The sequence below is a fragment of the Anneissia japonica genome, unplaced genomic scaffold (genome assembly GCF_011630105.1).
Source record: "Anneissia japonica isolate Jap-2015-1 unplaced genomic scaffold, ASM1163010v1 scaffold1587_len1432017_cov164, whole genome shotgun sequence".
Lineage (NCBI taxonomy): Eukaryota > Metazoa > Echinodermata > Crinoidea > Comatulida > Comatulidae > Anneissia > Anneissia japonica.
Window position 1 is genome coordinate 1,138,370 of NW_022713643.1, and position 6,830 is coordinate 1,145,199.

Genomic DNA, 6,830 nt, shown 5'->3' on the forward strand with positions numbered 1-6,830 from the left:
AGGTCTCACCTGAAACAGTGATATTAAAATCACAATTGTCTGAATTCCCAAAGGAATCCGTGGCATAACATGTCACGTGAGAGACACCAAGCGGGAATTCCATTCCAGTATCAGGGAAGCATAAGGAGGTGATGTTCTCTCGCGAGTTATCCAGGACACTTGGTGGAAGAAAATCAACAATTGCAGATAATGATGGTGGTGCTACTTCAACGGACAACGAAGGTGGACACGTGATCACTGGAGCCTCATGGTCTAAAGAAATTTATGTAAGAAACAAAACAATTAATTATACAGATGCATTGGCGAAGATTACATAAATTTACCAAATTATCAGTCAGTTGTTTCCGGCACTTAGTTGGAATGTATTCGATTTATTTAGTGTTACGTACACCATAACCCACGAAATTATTTCCAGTGGTTAGCTCTACACCGGGTTCTACACTGCCCGATTCACAACCAGACGTTCCCCACTGGTTTTGATTTGGACATGGAAAGTGTGCTGTGTTTTTTACGTGCACATGAGCAATATTGCACACAGAATTAACGGCTTAAACATCTCATCCGAAAGACGATGTGCTACTGAAACTTGCATTTTAATCTTCAAGTTGAACCACAAGGAATTTAATCGGGGAACAAGGGTTTTTTTTTTTTAAATATGCCTACCGTTCTTCAACTCGTACACAGGCTACCACCAGATTTTTACTGAGCTAAGCTGCTCTATCTGTGATTACTTAGTTTGCAGAGTAAAAGAAACGCCAATACAATAAACTTCAAAAATGTGTGTCTTACCAATATCACGCATTCAATTAGTAACTGAAAACATGTAGACATGTCCATAGTTATGGAAATCATGTGTAGAAATCCTCAAATTATTTAATTTAAAAAAATCATTAATAATCTCCCTTAGAAGAAATAATAAAATATATAAAGAAAAATACAAAATTTTATTATAAGAATTGTTTACCCTCAATTGAAACCATAAAGTAACAGGTTCCGCGGTTGTTCGCAGAATCAAGTGCTGAGCACATGATGGTGTGTGAACCTATGCCAAATAGACTGTGAGACATCGGTGTACAAATTGCATACAAGCTCTCTCCGGAGTTGTCAGTTACAGCTGCAGGATCGTACAAAAACATTGCAGTATTCTTGCCAGCGTCGGTAGGTCTAACCACCGAGTCAGGACACGACAGCACAGGAGCCTCAACATCTGAATTTAAATTAAACCATTTATTTTAATTGACTAGTTATTAGGCCAATTATTATTTCACCGCTTTGGAAAATATCAAATATAAAATAAATAATTAAAGCATTTGTATAAAATCTATAAATCGAGTAAACAATGAATCAATTAATGGCAATTATATAACATCAGGTCTTCACATAACATTACATGTTAATTGGCGCTCAGTATATGCTCTTGAGAAATGATAACCAAAAAAAGTACACAGTATTATTTACTTACCTATAACGTTGACATCAAAATTGCAAAGTCCAAGATTATGAGAAGCGTCCCATGCAGAACACGTGACTGTAGTGTTGCCTAAAGCGAAGGTGCTGCCGGATTCTGGGAAGCATATAGTTGTAAGGGTTTCCCCAGAGTTATCTGTCGCTACAATGGCATTAAATGTCACCGGTGCATAAGATTTGCCAAAATCGGCTGACGTCAATATTTTATCTGGGCACGTGACATGTGGAGGCTCTTCATCTAAAATGATGATGATAAAAATAATAATAATAATACAAATGACAATGATGATGATGATACTGGTAATAACCAAGTAAAGCTACGCTCACACCCGGATCCAGGCTTGATGTGAACGTAGCTTTATTCTTGATTTATACCGCGCTTGGCGTTGAAACTACCTCCAGGCCCAAGAGTTTTCACAGACAGAAGGAAGTGGAGGAAGAAAATATGTTATGTATTACGTGGCACAAAGAAGACAGGTAAAGTACAGTAAATGTCACGCAATAGTTACCTGTGATTGTAATATTAAATCCACATTCACCAGTATTGGCACTTAAGTCGGTGGCAGAACAGATGACATGCGTGGTACCAATAGGAAATACGCTTGACGATGATGGTTGGCAAGTTGCAATTAGGCCTAGGTCAGTGTTGTCCTGAACATCGGTTACGTTGAAACTGACGGTAGCTGTTGCTGTACCAGGGATTGCAGGTATCCACTGACTAGGTGGACATGTCAAAACAGGGGGCTGGACATCTGTAGAGGTGAAGGTGACATTTGTTAGATATTTTCACTTACAAAGCATATACTGTATATTATTGTGGGTGCTTGGCCTATGTCCTTTCGAAAGCATCACCAAAAGCAACACCATGTGTTACTTTACTAATAAATAAAAGCTGTGTTCTTTTCACCGAAAATGTTTACTGTACGTATCTATATATATATATATATGTTTATATACATTTGCATATATAAAATGTTAACATGTAGTTTATATATATATATATATATATATATATATATATATATATGTATATGCCCCTATATGTATATATATATATTATTAACTACAAGGAGGTGCAAAGTTGGTCTTGTAAATGAAAACAGTTTGAAAAACTCTTTTGCATAGCAACATTGAGAAAATAGTAGTCATATTATTTAATTTTTAAAAATCTATTAAATAGACAAGTGACTAAAATGTAAAACAATAATGTCTGAGGTAGCATTTGTCCGCATGTGCAAAATATAGACTCACCATTTGGCTGTTCCGTTGATAGTATTGGAGCAGCTTAGAAAAAAAACACCAAATATTTAAAATACATTTAACTTGAGGAAGTAAACAAGGAAAAAGTGGCACAAGAGAAACGAGGGGAATTTTTATATTGGTCATAAATATATAGTATGGTTACAATTACAAATCTACATAGATTGATATATAATGATGATGATGAACCCGTGTCCTTTATTGATGCGTAAAAATAGATTTTTCAATACCATACCTTCAATGGTTACTTGGAAGTTACACAAATCTTGATTGCCAGAAGCATCACTTGCACTACATTGAACCAAAGCAGTGCCAATATCGAAGGAGCTTCCAGATGCTGGAGAACACACTGCCAATATATGATCTCCAGAATTGTCTGACACTACGGCATTATCAAAAGTAACGACAGCAGACAATGCACCCGGGTTTGCTGTAACTGTCATCTGTGGTGGGCAACTCAGTTCTGGTGCCTCATCATCTGCAAGAAGCATATGCATAAATTTACTTATTGTTGTAATTGTATAACACGCACTTTTTTCAATACTTACTGCTAAATCAAAATTCTTCCTAACCCTAGTATTACAGTAACGAAAAACATGGATCTTTATCATGATCATTATATCTTTAAATTGTTCTTGATAACAATAATATTACATCTTACCTGTGACAGTGATATCAAATGAACATGTCCCGGCATTCCCTGACCCATCTACAGCAGAGCACATGACTTGGGTTGTACCAACCCCGAACAAAGTGTCAGAAGCCGGCGTGCAGACTACAGGCAAAGACACTCCATTGCTATCTGTTGCGTTCGCATCTTCATACTTTACGAAAGCATCATAATGGCTACTGTCTGCTGATGTAGTCTGAGCAGGAGGGCAAACGATCTGCGGTGCGGTGACACCTGAAATGTTTAATTATTTTTTATATTAAAAATACACATACAGTAGAAATAAAAAGTGTATTTAATTTTATTTAAATACATTTCTCCCTCCAATTAAAAACCACTTCTGGGACCGGGGTTTCCATGGTCGTTAGCAGCTTTAGTCTCTAATTAGAATACTAAACATAAAAGACATTTGTTAATTTGAAATGACAGAAAAGTGATATTTTTGGAGTGGTTTTTTAATGGAAGGGGTCTTTAATTTAAAGGTAGACCTGAATTTTATACATTGAAATACTACATATACACATACAGCGAGCATGAATAATATAAATATTTAAGTATTTATATTTAAATATTTTATACAATACTAAGTATTTAGTCTAATTATACACATATAATACTATGATAAAATAGATTTTAAGCCTGCATTATTCCTGCTATACCTCAGTATCCTAAATTATGCGTTTTGATGCAGCACACAGCCAGTAGATGCGAGCCACTGACTAGTAAATACGCGCCACCGACCAGTAAAACGCTTAACCTAAACTCTTAAAACTTTGTATTTATATTTTCAACAAAATTAATGGACTACAAATCTTTACTTTGTACTGATACGCCAAATGTACACGATCCAGTGTTATTAGCGGCGTCAGAAGCGGAGCAGACAACTTGAGTTGTACCAATGGCAAACGCACTGCCTGAATGAGGGGTACATATCACGGTCAACTCCTCTCCAGAATTGTCGGTGACGTTAGCGGATTCATAGTTAACGATGGATGTAGTATACAAGCGGTGTGACGGACACGTCAGTTCTGGAGATGTACTATCTAATAAAAAGAAAAATTAAAATGATGTTAGCAATAAAATATTGTTGCGGTGTCCATAACAGTAGGCCTGACTATTAATATCATCATCATCATCATCATTATCATCATCATCATCATCATCATCATCATCATCATCATCATCATCATCATCATCATCACCATCATAATCATCATCATCCTCTCATCAACATCATCTTTATCTTCATCATCATCATTATCTTCTTCATCATCACTTAATCATCATTATTTACCACCATGGAGTGGAGTTGTGGCTTGAGTGTTTTGTGTCCAAAATCCTGTCAATGTTGCAGGATATTTCTCCGTAATATGCACTGCGCATGTCTGATTATAAAATAATATATATTTCAACTTTATAATAACTTACCAATGAATCTGTATGATGCGTGAAAACCAGTTTCCGAAAACCAGTCATCAGAGTGGAAACGCATGTAGATGGTATTATTGATCGAATTGATCACCGTTTGGGACAGAGACGTTCCACAAAAACTTTAAATATACAATAGCAAGTCAGTTAAAAATAATTAGGTTATAATAATAATAATAATAATAATAATAATAATAATAATAATAATAATAATAATAATAATAATAACTTGTGCCATATTTTGTGATTTATAATAGTGATGGCTAACTAAAATAAGTTAGTCTACTTTAGACTTTTGGCTCATATTATTATTATAACCATAGAACAGTTAATCGAAATGCATAAAAAAAAAAATCTGGGTAGGGGTAATGCGACTTGCGAAGCACAAATTGGGAGAGGGGGATGATGCTTTAGATTTTTGTTTAGAAATGCTTGATCATAGACACTGGTACATGGAATCGAAAATAACTTGTTTTTAAGTACCGTCCTCCCCTCTTTTCTATTTCTCTCCATTTTTTAGCCTTTCCCCACCCCATTCCCCCTGGATCCGCTCCTGGTTCAAGTGATACTTACTCAGCGCTGGAAGTATCATACATTGGTGAGTCGTGCTGAATATACAACTGATCCCAGTAACAATACGCGTCTTCTTCAACAGAAAAATCTTGAAATGTCAATTCAATACGATAGCCTTCGGGAGCCTAAAGAAGAAAAAGCTCAATATATTGAGATCAATATGATACGCCCTCTTCTTAGAAGCATTTTACGACAAGACGAGATCTTCAAAAAGATACCTTTTTATAAATAAATATTGATACATCCTTGATACATGACAACATTCTCATGTATCAAGGACGAGTGCTGTCCAACTATGCATGTTCATAAGTGTGAAAATGAGATGCTTTAATCGGATTTGAATTCCCCGCAAATGGACAAGTTGGTTAGGGCGTTTGCATGGACAGCAGAAGGTCTGGGTTCAAATCCTATGGGGGCCACCGATTTCAAACACCAGCAGATTCCTCTTCTTTAACGATATATATATATATATATATATATATATATATATATATATATATACATTAAACGTTGATATGGTTTACTAAATAATGTAATTTTGACACTAAAACATGACTACAATGAAAAAAAGTAAGTACATTACAATACCGTTATGAAGTAGTTGCAATCGGAATTATCTGGATACGTGGACGGATAATTTGGTGAAAATACTTCGCCATTATCTTCGGTAAAGTGACCACCACAACCTGTTTTTAAATGTATTAACAGAATTAAGAAATAAACATATATAAATATATAATAATTATTTTGTTTGTATTAATGGTTTTTATAGCGTCAGCAGCAGTTGATTTAAGGGAAGGGAACGTTGCGCACAGCTGCCTAAAGATCTCTAAGTGTGAAATCATTTTGAAACTGTGGAGGTTTGAAATAGCTACGAACCCTACAAAAGATAAGGCAAAACTTCCCCTTTGGACAACGTGTCCTCGACTGGCACTATCAACCCCACAAATCCGTAAAAATACAATCCGCTACTGGATCAGTTCCGCAATGTAGATCAGGTGACTGCAGTGTGTGAGGTATGCTTTCGTGCTCTCAAATTACAAGTGTGCTGTGTGCCTACATAACCAGGGGCGGGTTCAGAGTTATCCAAAACAGGGGTGGCGCCAGCGGGGGGCCTGGGGGCCAGGGCCCCGTCGGGTAGAGTTGCGCCCACCGTAGGGAGAAAAACGACAATTCGTGGGGGAGAAAAAAAAAGGTATATGTATTTTCTACATATTAGTAGACTCTAAAATCAATTAAATAAGCCTTTGAAACCCCAAATTATCAAAATTATCGGGGCTTCGCCCCCTGCAACCACTTTTAATACCTTTTAATCGAAGCTTGAACACGCCCACTTTGCTTTCGTCGGGAAAATCTGGCCCCTCTTCGGGGGCATCGGCCCCCCGTCGGGGACCGTCCCCCCGCCTGGTGCCACCTTTTAAAAAAGGGTTGG

The 6,830-nt window shown here is 36.6% G+C and overlaps 1 protein-coding gene across 1 annotated transcript in view; it reads right to left on the bottom strand.

The window, feature by feature from the left end:
- LOC117108641 overlaps window positions 1-6,830 on the bottom strand; it is a 26,025-nt gene that overhangs the window by 9,899 nt on the left and 9,296 nt on the right. Inside the window, exons 9-19 of the mRNA XM_033250733.1 lie at window positions 5,987-6,084; window positions 5,399-5,523; window positions 4,826-4,947; window positions 4,216-4,440; window positions 3,389-3,631; window positions 2,963-3,205; window positions 2,719-2,751; window positions 1,977-2,219; window positions 1,463-1,705; window positions 965-1,207; window positions 10-252 (exon numbers count right to left, since the gene is read on the bottom strand). Of these exons, the coding sequence (XP_033106624.1) occupies window positions 10-252; window positions 965-1,207; window positions 1,463-1,705; window positions 1,977-2,219; window positions 2,719-2,751; window positions 2,963-3,205; window positions 3,389-3,631; window positions 4,216-4,440; window positions 4,826-4,947; window positions 5,399-5,523; window positions 5,987-6,084 (2,061 nt within the window). The remainder of the gene's footprint in view (window positions 1-9; window positions 253-964; window positions 1,208-1,462; window positions 1,706-1,976; window positions 2,220-2,718; window positions 2,752-2,962; window positions 3,206-3,388; window positions 3,632-4,215; window positions 4,441-4,825; window positions 4,948-5,398; window positions 5,524-5,986; window positions 6,085-6,830) is intronic.